Source organism: Danio aesculapii, chromosome 18 (assembly GCF_903798145.1).
Source record: "Danio aesculapii chromosome 18, fDanAes4.1, whole genome shotgun sequence".
Lineage (NCBI taxonomy): Eukaryota > Metazoa > Chordata > Actinopteri > Cypriniformes > Danionidae > Danio > Danio aesculapii.
The window spans coordinates 11,252,699-11,276,446 of NC_079452.1; the positions used below are offsets into that span (position 1 = coordinate 11,252,699).

The following is a 23,748-nucleotide window of genomic DNA, read 5'->3' on the forward strand; positions in this document are numbered from 1 at the left end:
ATGGACTACAATTCCGCCATTCATGGACTACATTTTCATACATGCACTCCGTTCACTAACACACATGCTTTCTCATTTGGACTGATTACACTTACACCAGCTGAGGATTGTCAAAGACTGATTACACACCATTTAAACATCACACACACTACCTGCCTTTGCCGAGTCTTGTTTACTGTATAGTGACTTTACAACGCGTTTCCTTAGTCTTGTTTCTCCGTGTATTTACCCTAGCCTTGTTTATTAAGTTATCTATGTCTGCCGCCTGCCTTCCGACCTCTCGCCTGTGACTGTTTACGATTCTGGACTGCCTATATACATCTGTTTGCACCTGTGTTGACCATTGCTTCTCTGACATCGAATAAACCTGCACGTGGATCCTAACCTCAGTTGTCTGTCACTCCCCGTGTTACAGTAGTATTAATAAAACTCTGAACTACACTGTAAAACCCAACAGTCAACTTTATCAAATGAAATGAGTGTAGTTAACTCAAAATTTACTGAAAGTTAATTCAACTCATTTGAAAAGAGTTTTGAACTCAGTGTTGAAGGTAATGAGTTAATCAAATACCTCAGTTACGTCAACTTAAATGGACTAAGTTCACGGTAATCATGTAGACTAATTTTTTTTAACTCAAATGGTCTGTAGCAATCGGTTTTCCTCAAACGGTTTGAGTTGCCTTAGGTTTTACAGTACTCAGTTGGTTTGAGTTCTCCTCATTTATTGGGTTTTACTGTGCTCAAATTGCTACATTTATACAAATGGATTAAGTTGACAGTACTCATTAGGATTAGTTTTTAAACTTAAATGGTTTGTTGCAATTGGTTTTTTCAAATGGTTTGAGTTACCTTCACATTTTGGGTTTTAAAGTGTATATTTGGCATTTGTCATGATCTCGTAACCTACCCGCATGAGATGCATTGCTTCACCCTATTCATGAATTCTCTTGCATGGCATTATGGGATAACATATCGTCCATCGGTCAGGAGTAGGTAATCCGGGTACTTCTCGCATACTGTTTTTCGAATACTAGGAATTTGGACGTACTACTTGGCTCGCATGCTGTTTTTAACGTACCACATAGTATGGAAGTGTGTGATTTCGGATGCAGCGTAAATCAAAAATGTCCTACCATAAACATTTTTTAATTACTTTAGAACAGGAACTCAGGGCTGGAACCTGGAGACATATACCAAAACGCATTCAACAACTGACAAACAACAAGCGAAACAAAGGTGCTTAAATACAAGGTTAACAGACTGACAAGGGAACAAGGAAGGGGGACAGTATGAATGTATTCCAGTGACTGAACCTTTTACATATTTGAATGTCCCTGAAATGAATTACTGTACTTATTATTACGTTTTCAACCGGAGGCTGACCATAATAATGACGAATGAACTTTGTTAGTTTTAGACTTGCCCGTTGATTTTTGTTATTCAAATGGTGTCTTTCATCCTTGACTTTTGTAGTGTTATATCTGAAAGTAGGATCAGTGCAACTGGAAAAGATTGGCAGAAAAAAAAATGAACACAATAAAAGGACAAATAAAAGAGAGAGGATACTGGGGAAGAAAAGCAGAGTTTCTTCTGGCTGTGGCAGGAAGTGTGGTTGGACTGGGTAACGTGTGGAGGTTTCCTTACCTGTGCTACAGAAATGGAGGAGGTATGATAAAACCTAAATGCAGATTTTAGTAAAAACATGCCAATTTTATAATGTTCCTATTTATTAAGAAAAAACATTTTCTCTGTAATCTAGAATTGTAGTGGGTGTTTTTAATCTCAACAAAGTGCCTGATTTTAGAGCTTATTTGTGTTTTTAAAATGTAGACAGAAGCTTTCCAAATAAACTTGTGAATGATGGATACAACCATAATGCTGCAACACAAGTTGGTTGAGGTGGGAGTAAGTCACACATCTGCAGGGCACAAGTAAGTCTTGAGTCTTAACCTTCAAGTCTCACGCAAATCAAGTCAATTTTTTTCTCAAGACTCAAGCAAGTCAAGTCACTGCTTAATTCAAGCAAGTGAAGTCAAGTTGTACATGTAGCTTTGGTTAAGCAGGTCACTGTCAAGTCATTTAAATTGTTGATATTACTGAACTTTTAGTTTAAAATACAGTAGTTGTGTACTATAAAAGTTTTGTTTTTATCAAATAATATCAAATATGTTTGTATCAAGTGGAGGTTGAGTAAATTATTTTAATTTTTTGATGAACTGTTTCAAATGAACTGTTGCCATTACACACTACCATATTAAGCTCAGTAAAGACTATATTTTTAAAAGATGAATTTATTGGATGCACTTGGTCGTTATATAAACAGTCAGATGAGGTTATGTCTTATACAAGTACTTTATATTTATTTCTGAGAGAAATTAAAAAGCACTGCAGTGCTTTAGGTTGTCTCAGGTAAGTAGTCAACAATTACTGCTGTAATGTGTGCAATCTATGCAAAGTGTGAAGCTGGTCGGATGGTTCTGGTCACCTAAGGCCCTGCGCATGTGGAATTCTGAAAAGTGTAGTTGTTTATAACTGAAAACGAGAGCTCGGCTCACTCGCCCAAAGACTATGTGGAATAGTTCGGACTATTGAGCGAATCATTGGTACAACCCTTCCTACTCTTCAAGAACTGTACTTATCCAGAGCGAGCAAAAGGGCTGCTAAAATCACTCCAGACCCCTCACACCCAGCTTCTTTGAACTTTTACCTTCTGGTCGACGCTACAGAGCACTGCGCACCAGAACAGCCCGACACAGAAACAGTTTCTTCCCTCAGGCAATCCATCTCATGAACACTTGATGATAATAATTGCGGAACCAACATCACTACTTGCTAAACACTTTTATACACATATACACTTATTTAACAACACACTTTACATGCCAATTTGCACATAACAGCTGCACATATAACGTTGTATTTAGTAATATAGCTGTACATACACTTGTCAATTTGTATATTTGCATTCACTACTTACTTCTATTTTTTTAAACATATTTATTATCTGTTTTTTTTTGTCCTGTCTCTGTAATTCTGTTGCACTGTAGAAGCTCTTTCACAAAAACAAATTCCTCGTATGTGTGAACATACCTGGCAATAAAGCTTGTTCTGATTCTATGTGTGCATCCCTTCCTATTTGAACTTGATCGTGAAAACAACGTGATATGTAAATTGCTCTTATTCAAATATGACTGATTTGATTATTTAAATAAGGCAGCAGCTTAAAGTGATGTTGATTTGGGTGTTGTCCATTTTTCCTTTTTAAGGGCTCCTATTTTACCCATTTTACAAGCTGTAAGATAAGTTTTGGTCTCTCCAATGCAAATGCAAATGAGCTGGTTCTCCTCACCCACCGTTCCTACATGCGTGTCTGCTTCTGCTTTACATTAGATATGCAGTAGTCAGTAATAGAGTCAGACAAGAATGAAGCAGAGATCCAGTTTATTAGTCAAAAATACCAAACAAGTTATTTTAAATAAATTTGTTGTGGAGTGTATTCAAGAGTCAATGAGTCACACACAAATGCATTTCAAAGTTCTTAGTACACACACACAGGTTTAACTTCGGACTGTTTATGGCAAAATATACAATTTAAGATTATGATTTTTAAATATACAATAATTAAGGAAAATATTCAGACCCCCTTTTTTACTCTGTGTTACATTGCAGCTATTTGCTAAAGTCCTCTAAGTTAATTTTTTCCTCACACTGCACCCCATATTGACAGAAAAGGGGACAGAGGATGGTATCGCGGATATAACTTCTGAGGACGCGGGAGGTGAGGGAGGTGTCGCGGACGCCGCCCTCTCTATTCTGCTGCCCTAGGCAGGGATATAACTTCTGAGGACACGGGTGGTGAGGGAGGTGTCGCGGACGCCGCCCTCTCTGTTCTGCCACCCTAGGCGGCCGCCTAGGTCGCCTCAATGGAAGCGCCGGCCCTGGTCCTAAGTATTCAGACCCTTTGCTGTAACACTCTTATATTTAACTCAGGTGCTGCCCATTTCTTCTGATCATCCTTGAGATGGCTCTACACCTTCAGTTGAGTCCAGCTGTTTGAGTATACTGATTGGATTTGACTAGGAAAGCCACACACCTGTCTATATAAGACCTTAGCACTCACAATGCTTGTCAGAGCAAATGGCATCCGTGAGGTCAAAGGAACTGCCTGAAGAGCTCAGAGACAGAATTGTGGCAAGGCACAGATCTGGCCAAGAATACTAAAATAGTTATGTTGCACTTAAGATTCCTAAGACCACAGTGGCCTCCATAATCCTTAAATGGAAGACGTTTGGGATGACCAGAACCCTTCTTAGAGCTGGTCGCCTGGCCAAACTGAGCTATCGGGGGAGAAGAGCCTTAAAAAGTAAAGAAGAACTCAAATGTTACTCTGGCTGAGCTCCAGAGATGCAATAAGGAGATAGAGCAAAGTAGAAAGTCAACCATCACTGCAGCCCTCCACCAGTCTGGGCTTTATGGCAGAGTGGCCCGACACATGAAAGGTTACATGGATTTTTTTTAAAGGGCACCTATGGTATTAAAGGGCACCTTTTCAAGCTGTTTGGACAGAAATGTGTGTAAGTATAGTGTCTAAACTGTCGTACTGGGGTGAAATAAACACACCCAGTCGTTTTTTTTTTTGCAAATTTAACAACATAAAAACGGTGGACCAATTGGAGCGGTTTTCAGATCAAGTGCAACTTGACGTAGGAGTGTGGTCCCCCCGCCCACCAATATTGATTGACAGCTGTGCGTATTAACATGTCTCCGTAGCAGGGGCATAGCTAGACCCAATTTACTGGGGCACGTGCCCCAGTAAAAATCTCCAGTGCCCCAGTAAATGCATTGAGACATGATTTACTTCATATGCAAGTGTATTTGTTAAGAGTGGTAATTCCGTAATAAACACGTTATTCTCTATGTGCAACCGAACCAACGCTGGTGAAAGCAATGCGTTTAATCAAGAAGCAAACTGACGCATCTCCACATGTGCACAGAGAAACCGCGTGCCTCTCGCACGCACTGCTCTTCTGCCGGTGCGAGTGCCGGTAGTTAACATGTGTGCCAAAAAAGCAGGCTACTTGCTTGTCATGCGCTGCTCATGGGTTGTAAAACCGGCGTAACAGCCTTTTTTGTTTTGCAAGTCGACAAAACTAAAGTTTAAACAATATAATGGTGATCTTACCAAGCATGCATCCTGATAGATTTTTTGTATGAAGCAAAAAGGAGAGATGAGGAGTCAGGGAGGTAAAGACTTAATAAACCTAATTCTCTGCCATGTGTCAAGTCTAAGACAACAGATAATTCTATAACACATCTTTTTTTGTATTTTATTGAATTGTCTATAGAATTTAAGTCAAATAAAATGAATATTTACGCAAAATATTTCTTAAATGATCTTAGCATCACTCCAGTTGTTGCTAAACATTGTTTTCCAGTTACATTGAAGATTTTTAGAATAATAATTGTATAATAACAAGAATACTTTTATTTATAATAAATGTACATTTTTTTTTTCTTCGAGGAAGGGGGGGGGGGGTTTGGGGGGTAGAAGAGCTTTATGTCTATCAATGCCCCCGTTTAATAATAATGCATATGATCATATCAACAAGACAGGACAAGCGCAAAGCAACTGGAAATAAAAGGTGCGTTCAGTTTGCTAGGATCATCAATCATCATCAAACGTGATCAAGAATGAGTTTTAATAGTTTAAAATGTTTTAAAACAGAGCATGTGTGTAATGAATTATAGCGATTCACTTCATCAGCACAGCCACGTGTCAGAACAATTATAAAAGAAGACGCTTCAATTTATTATTGTGTACTTTAACATAACAGATATCCATACAGCAGTGTATATTTCCAGTATCATGTCACATATGCATGCAAAACAAGTGCAAAGCTTAACGCGCTGTCTCTCTCTCTCTCTCTCTGTGTGTGTGTGTGTGTGTGTGCGTGTGCGTGTGCGTCTGCGCTATGTGTGTGTGTGTGTGTGTCTGCGCTATGAGTGTGTGTCTGCGCTATGTGTGTGTCTGCGCTATGTGTGTGTCTACGCTATGCTTGTGTCCTCGCTGTGTGTGTGCGAGAACTTTGTAATGACATTGTGTGTGACTCATTGTTGCAACCCTTACTGTAGTATTTCTCACAAACGTTACATGAGATCTGCTTCCTGAGGCAGCCGAGGGCGGCGATTGAGGCATGTTGCTGAAAGGCATGTGGGAACGGTGGGTGGGGAGGACTTGCCTTAAAGGCCCAGTGCAAAAAAACAGCAACAACCTTTTCCCAGCTATAATACAGACACTTCAAACAGCTATAATAAATAATCTGATGGGTGTTTTGAGCTGAAACTTTACAAACACATTCTGGGGACACAAAAGACTTATATTAAATATAAAAAAGGGGTAACTTATGTGCCCTTTAAAACAGTGGTTCTCAAACTTTTAAGCCAGCGACCCCCAATGTAAGATTGTCAAGAACTCGCGACCCCCCACTACCAAAGCATATCCAAACAATAAAAATAACTTATTTTAAGTTTTATGAACAGATTTATTGCATTTAAAATCAACACTAATCAAAACTAACAAGCAAAAAAATATATATATGCATGCGTGAGGAAAATATGTCTCAATGAAATCCCGTTATCACAAGAAAACACATTTTTATAGCATAATTGAGTGACCAAAAGATACACGGACGAACCGCTCACCGGCCCTGCACGCACTGCTTGACATGAATTTATTAATGAATATGTTAACAATACGTTAACTGTACTGTGTTCTCACAGATGGTGTCTGATATTGCACAGATGCTTTTGACATATACCTTATTATTTTTATACATCATTTTAATAGCAATACCAGTCTTTTCGTGAGCTGCAATATTAGTTTAATCTTGGTCAGTGCAAGCCCTTTTGCGATGGTGTATGTGGTGCTAAATTTTACATATAGCTGCCACTTGCATGGCTGACAGCGTCTGGCCATTAAATAAGGGATTAAACAGAACCTATCGTGCTTAAAATGTGTAGATGTGGCAAACAGTTACCTGAAAATTCCATCCCACAGACTTTACAGTTAACACTTTAGTTATTTCCATAGCAGACTTGAAGCCAATGGAAGTCTTTTATCCACTCTTCGAAAAGTGTAGATGGTGGATTAACATTCACCACGTGATCAGTAATCAGATGTGCCATTATTTGTAGCTTTAGCTGGTTTCTAAAACTAAATCTGTCAGTGTTGTTTTCATTCTCTCATCTTCAGCTGTTACATTTTCGCGGTTGTATCTCCTGTCATCTGAAGGCAGAAGGCAATGACAGAATGATTTAGTCTAAAGCAGTGGGCCAATAAGAAGAGCGCGAAGGCAGGACAAGTGTTGCCGGCTTTGTTTACTGCAGCAAGTTGACATGACAACAGTTTTAAACTGTTCCTGAGTGCTGCGCTTCAAGTGCAAAGATGCATTCTGCCTGAATGTGTCCTAAATACTTAATGAATTCATCAGTGATATCTTTAAAAAATCTGAAAATATTAGCTTTCACTTGTAATACTGAAAAATATTTATTATAATCACTGAAAATTACACAATTTTTAAATCACTCTCGCGACCCCTTGAAATTATTCTGCGACCCCCACAGGGGTAGCGACCCCCAGTTTGAGAACCACTGCTTTAAAACTCCTGAAGGACCCCAAGATAATAAGAAATAAGATTCTCTGGTTTAAGATAGAACTTTTTGGCTTTAATTCTAAGTGGTATGTGTGGAGAAAACCAGGCACTGCTCAGCACCTATACAATACAGTCCCAACAGTGAATCATGGTAGTGGCAGCATTATGCTGTGGGGGTGTTTTTCAGCTGCAGGGACAGGACGACTGCCAAGTACAGGGAAGTCCTGGATGAAAACCTTCTCCAGAGTGCTCAGGACCTCCTCATACAGGGCCGAAAATTTATCTTTCAACAAGACAGTGATCCTAAGCACACAGCTAAAATAACAAGGAGTAGATTCACAACAACTTTGACTGTTTTTTAATGGCCCAGCCAGAGCCCTAACTTAAATCTAATTGAGGATCTCTGGGGAGACCTAAAAATGGCCAACCTGACCGAACTGGAGAGGATCTGCAAGGAGGAATGGCAGAGGATTCCCAAATCCAGGTGTGAAAAACTTGTTCCATCTTTCCTAAAAAGACTCATGCTTCTACTAAATACTGAGCAAAGGGTCTGAATACTTAGGACCATGTGATATTTCAGTTTCTTTTTTTAATGAATCTGCAAAAATGTCAACAATTCTGTGCTTTTCTGTCAAAAAATAAACTTAAATGATTTTAACAAATGGCTGCTAAATAACAGTGAAAATTTTAAGGGGGTCTGAATACTTTCCCTACCCACTGTATATGTATATATATATATATATATATATATATATATATATATATATATATATATATATATATATATATATATATATATATATATATATATATATATATATATATATACACACACACACACACACTCTCTCTCTTTTGGCCCACCTGGAAGCTAGTGCCGGGCCTGCTATAATCACACATTTTCAAACATTCACCATGATTAGGTACAGCAAAATTGCACAATTACAAGAGAATGATTAGCAATATTTTAGCAATTTTAGCAATAGCCAATCATCTAATCAGAAAGAGCTTTATTGCAAAGTGTTTTTGCACACACAAGGAATTTGTCATTTTGATAGGAGCTTCCAGTACCGAAGTATAAAAAGTACAAACAGTTCAAACATAAATAGAAAAAAAAAGATGAAATAATAGCATGTAATATATATAAAAAAAAAATTCCTTTTAATAATGTATTGTTGATCTGAAAATGTTTTAAGGCGCGCTCCTGATACCCTACCTGGTGTTTGTGGTGACCTGTGGGGTGCCTCTGTTCCTGCTAGAGACGGCTATAGGACAGATCACACATGAAGGGGGCATTACATCTTGGAATCACCTCTGTCCACTGGCTGAAGGTAAGAGTCTTAAAAAAACAATTACTTAATTTATTGATGAAAAATATATTATTTGTAAAGAAACAAAATGAATTTTAAAAACTTTAGCGAAACATTTTTTTTATAATACAAACTTTGTTTCTGTTACAATTTAAGCTTTGTCATTGTCAAAATTATTTTTGCCTTTATTCATATATTGGGGTATCATAAAGCTGAGTAAGTCCCCTAGCTGCTGCCTCTTCATTCTATAATTTGTAAATATGTAATATGGGTAGTTTTTCACCCTCCCAAATTTGAATTTAGCATACAGTGACTTTTGATATATCACTATTTAATTTCAATATTTATTTTCTTTTTGAATATGTGTGTATTTGCTTTTATCAGGTATTGGCTATGCAGGGCAGCTGGTTCTCCTGTACAGCAACATGTACTATATCATCATTCTGGCCTGGGCACTTTTCTATCTCATCTATTCTTTCAGTCCCCAACTACCGTGGGCCAGTTGTGACAATATATGGAACACAGGTGATCATCTGCTAAATTACAAATATGTAAGATGGACATGGGTTCAAAATTTAGATTTTAAAAAACTAAGGTAAACTAAAGTAAATTAGTTTCAAACATAGACTAAAGTAAATTTTTGAATCAGATTGCAGTGTTTGGAGTACACAGATCTGTGATTGGATTTGATGAATTTGGATTGGCAAAATTTGGTGCATCTAAACAGTGGGGGGAAAAAGACAGAAAAGCCCTTTATTAAACTGCCTTGCTAATGTTTTTGCTCTATGCTTGTCTTAAGATAACTGTGTAAAGCTTGCTGCAAAAAATCTGACTCTCAACTGGACAGTACTGACTAATTCAACACCTGCTGCTATTGAGTTCTGGGAGTAAGTACAAATTGATGCAAAAATGTTACATTAACTGTCCCAGTTCTGCCACCTTGGATGTGTATTTTCTGAGTCTGTGGAAGAGCTGTGACGCTGCTCTAGTCTTTTGTTGTTTCTTGTGTTTTCTGTGAGCACATGGCTGATGCTTTTGTTTGTGTTGCCATGTGCTCTCCTGTCACATTCTTCCTGCCTCTCGTTTTCTGCTTGTTGATTTATTTGCCACACCAGGGAGTTACCGAGTGGAGAAGCTCCAAATAAGCATACAACGCAGACTGTTGTATGCTGAGAGTGAAGCATGGTGGTGAATCAGTGATGGTTTGGGCTGCAATATCATGGAATTTCCTAGACCCAATACTTGTGCTATGTGGGCAGTAAGATTGATGACAGAGTGGTTTGATAAACTTGAAAGTGAAGTTGAACATCTCTCATGGCCTGCACAGTCACCAGATCTATATATTATTGAGCCACTTTGGGTAGGATCGAGTCAGGAAATATTTTCCTCCACCAGCATCACGTAGTGATCTGTCCACTATTCTGCAAGAAGAACGAAACGACTCATATATATATATATATATATATATATATATATATATATATATATATATATTTTTTTTTTTTTTTTTATAATATACAGAGGTTTATGGACAGGGAACTGTACAAGAGTCTATAGAACAGTTTAGTGTAGACATACTTTATGGACTGCTCTACACAATGTTTACATTTACATTTAGTCATTTAGCAGTTATGTCAAAATGTACAGAAAATGCCCTGATGCAAAAACAAAGACACATTCGCTGAATGTTTTCTGTTGTAAGCCACGGTTTGTTACATTTGATGAGGTTTTGAAAGGTTTGTTAAATAAATTAACAGTTTTTTTTTTTTTAAATAATAACGCTCAATAAAATATTCAATTGGATATGAAAACAAACATACGTGCACTTATAACCCTCACATGATGAAAAAAAAAAAAAACAACTTTATCTGTGCTTCCACATCCAATCATCATCAAAAAAAGCATGCAATGCTGAGTAACCTCTCTGAAACAAACTCTGAAACATAACCAGCTCTAAAACTGGTTATCTTCAGGGAGTAAGTTGCTAAGCTTACTTGCATACCCCAATCTGTTTTTGGAACCAAAACCTGAGATTATGCACTTACTTACACTGAAACGTACCTGTATGTCACATAACCAGCTTTCTGGAATACCTCCCTGTTGTATAAAGCTGGTTTTGGTTTCTACAAGTAAGTTCACATTTAGATTGAGCAAACTTTTGAGTTTTCAGGCTCAAGAATGCGGGATGGTTTTGATAAGGTTTTGTCATCGCTGCATCTATTAGTTTTTTTGTTGCTAATAATGTTTTGCATTTAAATTGAAATATTAACCAATAAATTTGCCTTAATCTATAAACACTTCAAATGGCTGCCTTTTGAGTCTGTGAACCTACCTTCAATACCCTATTAAAATAAATGATTGATTTGCATTGAAATATTAATTTTTCCTTTAACTTGCCATCTCAAACTTTCACTGTATTAACTGTGTTTAAGCATTAAATATTTTTCTGATAATGATATTTCTTAATCTTCAACAGAGAAGCGAATTCTCTTTCATCAAATTATTCAGAAATTATTAAAACTGACTCTCTTGTGTGCAGTGTGATTTGCTGTTTGCTGCCACATCATGTGCATGTGTTCCAGGGTTAATTACTAACTCTAGGTTAAACCCTGACTTAACAGAATGTTTATATCAAGCGTTGTTAAACAACTTAACCTCATATTAACCAGTTTGCATTTCTTTGAATTTGTCAACCCGAAAATCACTCTGCAACCTGAAGTTTGTTCAAACTGTTTTGTACAACAGGCCTCAGGCGTTTAGGGCATCGCTCCAGTTGATTCACTCCAGGATTGGAGTGAAACCATAGTTAACAATAAGCTCAATGTTAAATATAAAATTGCAAATGTTAAACCTTTACAAACTGCAAAAAGGTTAATTGTATGCTGGCACACTCTACAGACGCAGAGTTCTGTCTCTGTCTGGAGGTATTGAAGAGGTTGGTAAGATCAACTGGGAGATTCTTCTATGTCTCATTGCAGTGTGGATAATATGTTATTTCTGCATCTGGAAAGGAGTCAAATCTACAGGCAAGGTGGGTAAGAATATTATTCGAAAATGTGACCCAATGGTTTTGTGTTTTGTTTTGCTTGAAAATTAACTATGTGGATGTGTTAATGTTTAGCTACAAACCCATCCTGTAAAATACAATAAAATCAAGATTTGTTTTTTATTCTCTTTAACTTGTATTTAATTGACAAACACAAAGAAAATATTTCCAGAGTTTTTGCTGAAACTTCAATCTATTTTAGAAATGTAAAAGTTATTTCTTGTTGGCTGCAACAAACTCAGAATAAGTTAGGATAGAGGCAAAATAAAAGTGTAAAGGTTAAAGAACATCCAAATTTAATGATTTTAAGTGTTTCACAATAAGCAGGTGAGCTGGCCTAAGAGTTTTGTGTTTGGGTATAATATTGAGCAGTTAAGATTTGGCAAGTAAACCAGGTTTACGTATCACATTGTGCCAATGATATATCATGTCAGAATTGCAAACCAGGTTAAAAATGTCTTTAATTATTTAATTTGAATTAACATTTCTCAATGCATAATTGCAATTCACTGTATTGAAGCTGATGCTTTGAGTTTTGTTTTTCAGTAGGACACAGGATGATGAACTCGTTCAGAATCCTCTTGTATCAACACTGTTCTGCCTCCTTGCATCCACCTGCAACTTAAAAGGCAGATTGGGGATCATTGCATAGGATGTCCTCCGCTGCTACAAAAGCACGTTCGCATTCTGTAGACCCCACAAACGTCTTGGAGACACTAATGCCAAGTTCAGACTTCACGATTTTCCAAGAAGTGGCGTCACAGATGTTTTTACACTGCATGACTATCTGGGGTAGCGTTCCGTCGCTGCTATGTTTACGCTGCAAGATGGATCTGAGATGGGTTTCACACTGCATGACTTTACAATATAGGAAGAATCGCAGACATCTCACAACCAAACACACGTGAGAAGTGACATGGATTTAACGCGAGCTTTACGTAGGTAACATAGGTTAGTATATCTTTTGTGATTAACTACATAATGAAAAAGCAAGCCTTTATTGGGGTAGAAAATGTACTTATTTTGCTCACCTGGGTTTTGAAAAGAATTAGCACAGACACAGGTGCTCTTGCCAAATTTCCACTAGTTTTTCCTCCATTTCTTGGGTCCAAATAGAACGAAAAGAAACACTTTTAACATCTCCCCAGCCACCCGCAGGCTGCAGATACCCATACTAGTGGATGCTGCTCTCTCATTGGCTGTAAGTAATCAACAATGTTATTTTTAAATCAGAACACATTTCACACGGCATGATTTTGAATCGCCCACAGCTCCAGATATTTAGCATGCCAAATATCTGACAGGGGTCGGCAACTCATCAGCGATTCTCTCAGATCGCATCTTTGATAGTTCACACTGTGTGATTTCAGGCATTTGTCTGCAATTTCTCAAAACCTGTTGGCGAGTCAAAATCAGGGCTAAAATCATGTAGTCTGAACTTGGCATAAGAATACCACTCAATGGAGATACAATTCAAGCAAACCCCCGCCTGTAATACAGAGTCTTAACTGCTGTTTATTCACAGGAGGAAGAAGGAAGAAATTCTAACATGTCAGCAATTTTTGCTTTAACTGGCAATACCAGCCTGACCTCACAAGGAAACGTAACTACTTTACGTTTTATCAATTTACTGGCTAATTTGTCCGAATTTGTAAGAGCTCAGTCGGATGAAATGAAATGATTTTAAAAAGGAGGCGTGGCACCCAACCCCGCCCCTAAACCCAACAATGGGGGATAAGCAAACTCTTCTAATTGTATGAATGAGATCGTACGAATTAGCCATTTAATCAAAAAGGTTCCAATTGCCAATGGATTGTGTTGGCAATACATAACCCTGGCCGATCTTTTTCCTAAGATAAATCAATACCAATTTTGCAAATTCACATTTAGTCAAATTCAAAGTGAGTGAAGGTTTAGCCAAGCTCTCAAGTGTATTTAAATGATCCTACCAATAATTTGTATGCTGCGCAGTTCTGGATGTAAGACTTTTTGCATGCTGTCTTTAAAAGCAAAAGGGGTGGTAGAGTGCTAATGATTTATTTTTTCTTTTCTTTTTTTGTAGCAGCTAAGGACATATTATGCAATGCCCACATTCTCTAAGCCTCAATTTTGATCTGCCTTTTAAGTTGTAGGTAGATGTGAAAATGCTTAAGGAACTGATCATCCTGCGACGTATTACTCACAAAAATTCTCAAAGAATCAGCTTCACTTTAGTACAATCAGACATTGAGCTCTAAATCACAAATTCCAAAGGAGCCCACAAACTTTGAGCGACATACTGTACAAAAACAAATGACATTTGCAAATGGTTGCGAGTACCATTGACATGGATTCATACATTGTAAGAATAAAACCATCATAAACTGGCATCAAAATCATTTAACTTTAATTTAATTTATATAAATTTATGTTTTAGCTTATATTTGGTTAAACTCTCACTGTTAATATGTTGTATTGCATATGTAGGTGGTGTATTTCACAGCCACATTTCCTTACGTGATGCTGCTTGTCTTGCTGATTCGTGGGTTGACTTATCCTGGAGCTCTGCAGGGACTTGTGTTTTACTTGTACCCTGAACCAGCTCGTCTCTCTGATCCACAGGTAGCTCTACACCAGGGGTTACCAACTCTGATCCTGGAGAACTACCTTCCTGCAGATTTCAGCTCCAACCCTAATCAAACACACCTGAACCAAATTTTTATGACTTTAGGCAGTACTTGATAATTACAGTTGTGTTTGGTCAGAGTTCCAACCGAAATCTGCAGGAATTTTGTATGTGGCATAGTTGGAGCTTTTTATATCAATAGTTTTGGTGTGTTTATAGTGGGAACTGGTTGATAACTCCAGAGGCACAGTACCTAATTACATTCTTGAAAACAATGGGGGCACCCACATTTAATAATGTTTTTGAATTGTGTTTTGTCTACGTATTTCACAAAGAAGCACCATTCATTAATTAATTTTCCTTCGGCTCAGTCCCTATTTTATCAAGGGTCACCACAGTGGAATGAACCACCAACTATTCCAGCATATGATTTACGCATATATGCCCTTCCAAAACCACAAGCCAATACTGGGAAACACACATATACTCATTCACACATAATCACACACTACGGTCAATTTAATTCATCCAATTCACCTACACCGCATGTTTTTGGACGGTGGGGGAAACCGGAGCACCCAGAAACATGCAAACTCCACACAGAAATGCCAGCTGGTCCAGCTGGGACTCGAGCCAGCGAGCTTCTTGCTGTGAGGCGAAAGTGCTAACCACTAAGCCACCGTGCCATCTATAGAGGCACCATTTACATTATATTAAGTCATACATGTCTTGATACCCAGGGTTCCCTTTATTAAATGTAAAAGTAAAAGACCTTTAAACAAAACTACTTTGTACAATTTAATTAAGATTGTAAAAGCAGTTGAAAGTATTTTCTTATGTAAGAAATAACATAATTTAAATCAGCAAAACATATATCCAAATTTGGGTGACGTGTGTCTGTTTAGGTTTGGATGGAGGCAGGAACTCAGATCTTTTACTCCTATAGTGTGTGCTGTGGCATTCTGATTACACTTGGCAGCTATAGTAAATACAGCAACAACTGCTACAGATCAGTATTGGTACCACATGAAGAAAGAATAATTGCACAGATTAATTGCTGAATCTGATCTATTTTATATCCATCAGAGACTGCTTTTGGCTTTGCCTTCTGAACAGTGGCACAAGTTTTGTGGCTGGGTTTGCTGTGTTCTCAGTCTTGGGCTTCATGGCACATGTGCAGGGCGTCCCTATTGGAGAGGTAGCAGAATCAGGTACTGCAAGAAAATTATAACAAGAAACTAAGGACTTGTCATAAGAAAATGAAGTCAGAACTAATAACTACCCCTGGTTCACAAGACTATGTCTTAGACTAAAATGTAAGCATCAGCTGTTTAACTGAAAGAAACTGATCTTTCTAATCTTTTTATAGTGCTTTTGTTAAAACTTAAAGGTGCGAGTTGAACTTTGGCCTAATCCTGATTTAGTTACTAGTTAACACTGTCTGTCAAACCAAGCCTAAGAATATTAAATGCTTAAATTCAGTGGCCAGTAACAAAAACTGCTTGTAGTTTTAAAAAGAAGCCATGAATTGTTTTCCCTCTTAAGGGCACCGCTGGCCGGGATGAGCCCTATGAGAGCATTTACATTGTGTGAAAGTAAAGACTGGCAGCGGGGGAAGAGGAGGACTGTCGACGAAAACGAAGGACGCTGGGGGTGGATGGTGGTAGGGGTGGCTGGAGGGGGTTGGTGTTGTCGCAATACAAAGTGAGAAGAGGGGTGGGTTGAGTCACGGACAAAATGGAAGACAGGGGGAGAGTGTTGATTGTTGGGGTTGTCAGGGAATTTGGGGGAGCTGTGGCAGGCCCCTAATTGTATCTCTGGGGGCCTCAAAATGGCGTAGACCCTTAGAATCGTCCTAACTTTTTGCCCCCCAGCGGCGCCCCTGAATCCCCCTAAAGACTGGTCTTAACTAATTGGGACGAACTTTAATAAAGAAAGTAAGACTATGATTACCCATTTGTTAGTTGGTGAAATTAGTACTTAAAACCAAGTCCTAACATAGTGGGTATGCTTATGCAACCAGGCAATGATCTCTCTTTTTTCTGTCAGGTCCAGGATTAGCATTCATTGGTTATCCACAGGCAGTAGCCATGATGCCCATGCCTCAGTTGTGGGCTGTTTGTTTCTTCATCATGATTATTTTGCTAGGCCTAGATTCACAGGTGAGCAAAACTATCACATACACTAGATTTAGAAAATTTCTCTTGTTTTATTTAAACATTTGTACATACTGTAAATGTTTTACAAATAACATTTTACAAGCAGATTTTAGTGTAACTGTTGGTTCGTTTCCATTACTCTTTGAATTGCGCAAATTGAAACTGAAAATATGAAATCACAAAACCAACCCTTTTTTGGTGCAGTTCATAAAATGCAGCAATAGAAACTTATTTAAAGCTCACATGGCATATGTAACATACTCTTTCTTTGTGGTGGTGTAAAAGCAAATTTTATTTAGATATCAGATTTATACAGTTTGTAAAATATTCTGCATACAGGCAACACATGAACACAGAATTTAAATTGCACTAAAATGCGCAATGCAATGCATTAAGTGCATTTCAAGCATCAGAGGGCATGAATATTCTTTCATTCAAATTTTATTAATGTATTTGCTGGAATCGCCAACTATTCCAGCATATGTTTTAAGCAGCGGATGCCCTTCCAGCTGCAACCCATAACTGGGAAACACCCATACACATTCATTCACACTCATACACTACAGCCAATTTAGTTTATTCAATTCACCTACAGCGCATGTCTTTGGACTGTGGGGGAAACCAGAGCACCTGGAGGAAACCCACGCCAACACGGGGAGAACATGCAAACTCCACACAGAAATGCCAACTGACCTAGCCAAGCCTCGAACCAGCAACCTTCTTGCTGTAAGGCTACAGTGCTAACCACTGAGCCACCGTGCCGCCAGCATGAATATCAGTCTGTTAATTTTGGTCGCACACATATAAAGTAGGATATGATCCACTGAATCAACTGAATTGGCTCTATCACTGTCGCTCCTCTCCACCTGTAGCTGGTGTGTGGTGAGCGCACTGGCGCTGTTGTCCTGTGGCTGCCGTCGCATTATCCTAGTGGATGCTCCACACTGGTGGTAGTGTGGAAAGACCCCCCTCATGACTATGAAGCGCTTTGGGTGTATGGTTATAAACAATAAATGCGTTATATAAATACACATTACATTACATATGATCCTAACTGCAAATGTGTATTTTCATTTGTTAAATTAGCTTTAAGTAGTTTTACTTAAATTAGGATGATGCAAAAATGAGTATACCGTTATTTGTGTCTCAAGTACAGTGCACTTGTATTATCATTAAAGCTTGTGTAATGTGTACATCTCCATCTGTGAAAAATAATATTGATTTGACTGTAACATGCAAACCTACATGAAACCCGTCTATGAAAATTACTTGAGAGGACATGTTTTAGTCGCATAACAATATGGAAATACTGTCATTTGACAATAGTTTTTTTTAATTGACACTTAAAGACGTGCAAGTTTGTCATTTAAATGTGCCTCATACATGCAATGTTTACTCATGTAATGCATTTCTGTTAAATCCTTCAAAGTTTGTTTCAGTGGAGTGTGTGATTACATCAGTGATGGACTTGTTCCCTGGGGTTCTGCGCAGTCGCCGAGAACTTTTCCTCCTACTCTTCTGTCTAACTTGTTTCTTCGGGCAAATCAGCATGGTTACAGAGGTCAGGGGTGTGTGAGTGTGTGTGTGAGAGTGAGGGTATCTGTTAAATATGACAGCAAAACAGCAACATGACATATAAGCCTTTATATTGCACTTTAAGCTGAATACTAATATCTTGAGAAATATCTAGTAAAATAAGATAAAATAAATCAGTTATTAGAAATGAGTTATTAAAACTATTATGTTTATTAATGTGTTAAAAAAATCTCTCCATTAAACAGAAAAAACAAATCAAGAGGGCTAATAATTCTTACTTATATAAAATATATATATCTTGTTTTAATGTTGTATTGTGACCTGCAGGGGGGGATGTATGTATTCCAGTTGTTTGACTACTATGCCTGTAGTGGAGCCTGTCTTTTGTTCTTGTCACTGTTTGAATCACTGGCCATTGGTTGGATCTTTGGTGAGTTTCATTCGAGCTACAGAAACTGATCTTAGCAGACTATGTTAAAAAGTTATATACAAAATATGAAAGACTGCAATGACAATAGTTGCTCGATTTTTCCCTTTGCACCACAGGGGCTGAGAGAATGTTTGACGTTATTGAAGACATGACAAAGTCACGACCCAACTACATATTCATGCTGTGTTGGAAATACTTGACTCCTCTTGTGTCCCTGGTTTGCATCTCTATCTAGGATTTATAAATGTTTTAAGAGATCACACTTAGCTGATGATTGATTATAAAGCGTGTTTGGCATGCTGTCCCAGGAGAGAGCCCTGGGCTCATAAGATCTTCGAGCCCAGAACTCCCTTCCGTTTGCACGGCGTGTGGCGGAGTTTGAGCTCAGGTAGGTCTCGAGAACTCCCCTGCTGTTTAAAGCTAGGAAGCAGTTAGGGATTGTTATGAAGATATAACTACTTACTAGGAACACGTCTATAGTGGCGATTTGGATTAGTCAATTAACTTAAGTTGCGTGTTTATGGATGGTGGGAGGAAACTGGAGAACTCGGGGGAAACCCAAGTGAGCATGGGGAGAACATGTAAACTCTGCACAGAAACGTTGACTGGGTTGGTAAGGACTAGAACCAGTGGCGTTCTTGCTGTGCGGCAACAGTGCTAGCCACTGGGTCGCCGTGTCACCTATCTAGGAAAGGAGGAGTAGTAGGGGAGGAAGGGGGGATTCTTCAAAATGAAGATGACTATGGTATAGAACTTAGGTTAGTTGTGGAGACTTAGGAATCGTCTAATTGGCAAATCATAAATTGGATAATGCGGGACCAGCATAAGCACGTGATCTTCTCAAAATTAGTTAGTAAAAATCACACTGAAAGCAATACATATTAGAAAAAATAACTATATATATATATATATATATATATATATATATATATATATATATATATATATATATATATATATATATATATATATATATATATATATATGAATTTGCACTTTACAATTAATATTAATAACACAATGTTTAATAAACTATTATTTTTTTTGTCATATCAACACAATATATATTTTGAAAACATTTATTTAAAAGTTAACATTTAAAAGTCAATTTCCTGGCTGAAATAAATTTGCAGGGGTGCAAACTTTTGTTGAAATTTGCTGTTTTCATCCTGAAACAGGTCATGAGTCTAATCGCAAAACCTGCACTTAGATCAGGGAATGGGCACAATCATCCTGGAGGGCTGGTGTCCTGCAGAAATTTGCTCCAACACCAGGGTTGGAGATAAAAAAATCTCAGCAGTACACTGACCCTCGATTACAGAAGCTGTCCATCCCTGATTTAGACACATGTCAGTTCGAGAGCAAATGCATGACTGTCCTCGTACATTTCAAAGATGGCCTCCGAGTGAAATGACTTGCTTTAAAGGGACTTTGGTGCATCTTCATCCCCACCAATCAGTAGTCCCAAAACCATCATGTATATGTCACTTTTTTCAACTTTTGAGGAGTTTGCACCCCTGATTTGTCATCTCTGTTTTTTTTTAATTAGACATATAGTATTTATTTATTTGCCGCTATTATTTTAATTTTCAGTCAATTAAGCAGTTTAAATTGTTTTTAAACAGAGAAATTTATTAAATATTACAATAAACAAGTAGCGAAATTTATTTTATCCATACAGGAAAAATAATTGTAGAGTAATGAATGTGTTCAGCGCATGTTGTATGTCCATGCCAGCTGAGGGAGCACTCACCTATGTAGTGAGTGATTATTCCATATTTAAAATTTCTGTACAGAGATGTTACATTTTGATCTTCTTTTGGTCTCATCCAATCATGTCATCCAATTTTGCAGTTCAGAATTTACCTTGTCGTACAAGCTTGCGTTTCCAGTCTGCTGCATTTGCATGCATTTGAATGGATGTCTGCGGGGCTTTAACCAAAAAGTTTTGACAATTTAATTATTAAATCCTTTTTTGGTAACACTTTATAATAACTACACACTATGAACCATTTATTAAGCATTAGCAAATAGGGAATTAATTATCTGATAAGCGTTAACTCTACATTAATAAACGTTAGTAAGCAGTTTATAACTGCAGCTACAAATGCTGTATTCTTGACTTATAAGCACATTTATAATGTGCTTAATAATTGTACTTTCATACTTTGTTAATTATTTATTTTTTATTACTAAATTAAGTATTGCATTATTTACAAACCAGTTATTTAGGCATAGTTGGTGGTTTTTTAAAGATCATTCAGAATGAGTTAGTAAATGATTAATAAACTATTCAAATTAACATTTATATGTTATTATTCAGGCATATAATAAGAGTTAATTTATATGTTAATAAATGCTTTATTAAGTCAACTTCATCCAGTTTTGTGACCTAATCTAAAGTGAGGACTATTCATGCTTTATAAATCCCTTATAAATTACAAGTAAAGGGTCAGTTATATTCTAAACAGGAAAAAAGATCATAAACAACATTATTCATTTCTGAAGATACACAAATGAAACTATATTAAACAAAAATAAATCTCTGCAACCTTATCTAAAACAAAATTACTGTATAGTTTAAACATTGCATTTTATTATATTGTTAAATTAGTATATTGTGTATTCAGCAATGTTTAAACTTTACAGTAATTTTACTTTTTAGATAAGATTGCAAAGATTATTCCTCATGTGATACCAAGCCTTTACTTGTCATTTATAAGGGATTTCTAAAATATAAATAGTCCTCACTTTAGATTAGGTCACAAAACTGCATGAAGTTGAGTTAATAAAGCATTTATTAACATACATAGTAACCATTACTATATGCCTGAATAATAAGATATATAAACGTTGATTTCAATAGTTTATTAATCATTTACTAACTCATTCTGAACAATCTTAAAAATTACCAACAACTCTTAAATACTAATGATTTGTAAATAATGCGATACTTAATTTAGTTATGAAAAATCAACCAGTCACAAATTATGAAAGTACAATTATTAAGCACATTATAAATGTGGTTGTAAGTCAAGAATACAGCATTTGTAGAGTTAATGCTTAACAAATAATGAATTCACTAGATGCTAATGCTTAATAAATGACTCATAGTGTGTAGTTATTATAAAGTGTTACCAACTTTTTTATATTATAATTATTTATGATATATTTATTATATTTGGTTTATTTTTTCTTCACAATGGCTTTCTTTTCTGTTTATTTTCAGGTTTCTTTTGTTTACTCTATTGTGAAGTACACACCTCTGACTTTTAACCGCTGGTATGTGTACCCAGACTGGGCATATGCACTAGGCTGGTTGCTGGCTTTGTCCTCTATTCTACTGGTGCCTGGATGGGCGCTGGGCCGAATATGTGCTGGGAAAGGAAGCCTGAAACAGGTGAGGATGAAAACACATTCATGCATTCATCAGGATTACACATCTAACATTTATGGTAATTGTTTCATTAATTCCTGGTGGAATAATATGGAGAATTCTGCAAAATGATGCAAACTAACAATTTAAGCCAAGCAAGCTTACCAAACCAAAAATAAATGTCTAAAATCCTAATATTGTTTCCTTTGTCTGTTTTTGACAGCGTTGGCAACACTTGTGTATTCCTACACAAACAAATATTTACTGCAGAGATGGAAGACACAGTCAGGAGCTATTCCAACTAAACATTTAGGCACCTGAAAAAGAAATGATGCAAAAAATATGATGATAAAATAACCAAAGCTATGTTTCTGGGAGACACTTTGTCTTTTCTTCTATATGTTTAAGTTTTTAGCCATGGGTTGAATCTTTGGTAAGTTTCACATAAACTAATAATTGTAATAGATATATAATTATAGTAGTTATAGAAAAAACATTATAGTAGCTAGCATTCAGACTAAAGTTTTGAATTTTAGCCTGCCTAGTGATGGTAAAGATCAATCTGAAAATAAAGCCATAAATAACATAAGAGCTCATTACCTTTTTATCGTAATTTATATGACCATTCTAGATTATTTATCCCTTACAACTGTTAAAAATGTCTATAAAAGTGCAAAGCTTTAAGCTTAAGAGGTAAAAACACAACCAATAGAGCACAAACATGAAAGACCCATGATGCAATCATGAGCTATATCATTTATTAAAATATATGTGGCCCAGTGGCTCAGAATTTTGTATACCTATTTAATATTAATGTTCAGAGATATAACTTGTTTATCTCAGGAGTTTCCCTAAATGAGACTCTGAAAGTACACATTCACATGAAAATCTTAATAAAGGCATAAACACATTAAGGGAGTTTATTTGCTGAAATTCATACTTATATCTGTTTTATTTGTATTGTGCAAAATGTTTTTGTAAGTCTTCTGTACATGTAGGGGGCAAAAAAGCTCCTTTTTGGAATGCACTTCTGCGTAATCTTAATGAGATGATCAATGAGGTGTGCTAACTGTATGTTGTACTTTCATTCATTTCAAGAGTTCACATTTAGCTGATGATTGATTATAAGCAAGTTTGGCATGCTGTCCCGGGAGAGAGCCCTGAGCTCAAAAGGTCCTTGAGCCCTGGGCTCCCTCCCATTTGCAGGGCAAGAGGGGAGCCCAACTACTTACTCAGCTCCGCTCCCTCTGCAGTCACTTCCTGTTTGTGGTGTATTTTAGCAAGAGCTCAGGCCATGCTTCCTTGCGAAGTATCTGTCTTTGCCCTCTTGTTCTGTTTTGGACTGCTTATTGTTGCCTTAAACTTTTGCCTGCCTTCTCACCACATCTTCTGGATTTGCCCCTGTGTATCTGGATCTGTTTTGGACTGTTTGTTGTTATACTGAACCTCTGCCTGCACTCTCACTACGTCGTCTGGATTTGCCCCTGTGTTTGTTGACTGGATTGGACTGCTTATGTGTTTCCGACTTTCCGCCTGTTTACTCACTGATGTCTCTGCCTAAACCCTTTAATAAAACTTCTGCATATGGATTCTAATACTGTCTCAGACTCTCCGTTACATAAATTTAGATTGAT

General features: G+C 37.1%; 1 protein-coding gene across 1 annotated transcript; it reads left to right on the forward strand.

Annotated features, from left to right (window-relative positions):
• The first annotated feature begins 1,527 nt into the window (after positions 1-1,527).
• On the forward strand, positions 1,528-22,427 carry LOC130246119 (sodium- and chloride-dependent GABA transporter 2-like). The gene is made up of 14 exons (XM_056478991.1): positions 1,528-1,666; positions 8,849-8,983; positions 9,347-9,487; positions 9,762-9,849; positions 11,861-11,993; positions 14,475-14,609; positions 15,519-15,618; positions 15,726-15,824; positions 16,663-16,775; positions 18,202-18,333; positions 18,636-18,738; positions 18,855-18,955; positions 21,968-22,138; positions 22,338-22,427. Exons 1-14 carry the CDS (start codon positions 1,528-1,530, stop codon positions 22,425-22,427), a joined length of 1,680 nt encoding a protein of 559 aa, XP_056334966.1.
• The last annotated feature ends 1,321 nt before the right edge of the window (positions 22,428-23,748 follow it).